A 643-nucleotide genomic window follows, 5' to 3' on the forward strand; every position below is an offset into this window, starting at 1 on the left:
TGGATATCATATTTTGGAAAACTCCCTGTATTGAAACTGGTAGTCACAGGTTTTTTGGATCATCAATTCAGATATGTTCTTTTAGTTATGTGTAGGAGAATCAAAAGAAATTTTGACCACATATATCTTAATTTATACTAAAGTACTCTAAAGACAAAAAAAAATAGGGAAGTCCATATGTATTTTCATCTTACCACAAGCTAATTTTTTTCTATAGGTATCTGTTTACTGGACTTACATTTTGTTAGGAGTCATTTAACTTTTAACTTTGCTCCATTTTTTAAGACAATTATGTGTGTACAGGTGCATTAGCAGTTATTTACTTGTCTATTCTTCAGGTGTGTTTCTCTATGGGACCTAAGAAAAATAAAGAAGAATACACCAATTGCTGAATGTCCTCATGGCCGCAATGTGTCTGGTTTGGAGTTCTCACCAGTTACAGGTAATTTGGACTTTTAGTATTATTTCTCTTTGTTATGAACTTTTACTTCTTATGATTTTCCAGAGTGATGAATTTATTTTTATAAAATTGTAAACATTAACAATGTCTCAGAATACATGAACATGCAAAAGCATGCATTTGAAATTATTTACAGAAATAGCAATTTTATAGGTGGTACCCCCTCTCATGAACCTACCGTTT

At 31.3% G+C, this 643-nt stretch overlaps 1 protein-coding gene across 1 annotated transcript in view; it reads left to right on the forward strand.

Moving 5' to 3' along the window:
* Positions 1 to 643, forward strand: part of LOC119593977 (WD repeat-containing protein 76-like) — a gene marked incomplete in the record, with an annotated part of 16767 nt that overhangs the window by 13101 nt on the left and 3023 nt on the right. Inside the window, 1 exon segment of the mRNA XM_037942998.1 lies at positions 339 to 442. Within this exon segment, the coding sequence (XP_037798926.1) occupies positions 339 to 442 (104 nt within the window).

This window comes from Penaeus monodon, chromosome 33, assembly GCF_015228065.2.
Source record: "Penaeus monodon isolate SGIC_2016 chromosome 33, NSTDA_Pmon_1, whole genome shotgun sequence".
In the NCBI taxonomy this organism is placed as follows: domain Eukaryota; kingdom Metazoa; phylum Arthropoda; class Malacostraca; order Decapoda; family Penaeidae; genus Penaeus; species Penaeus monodon.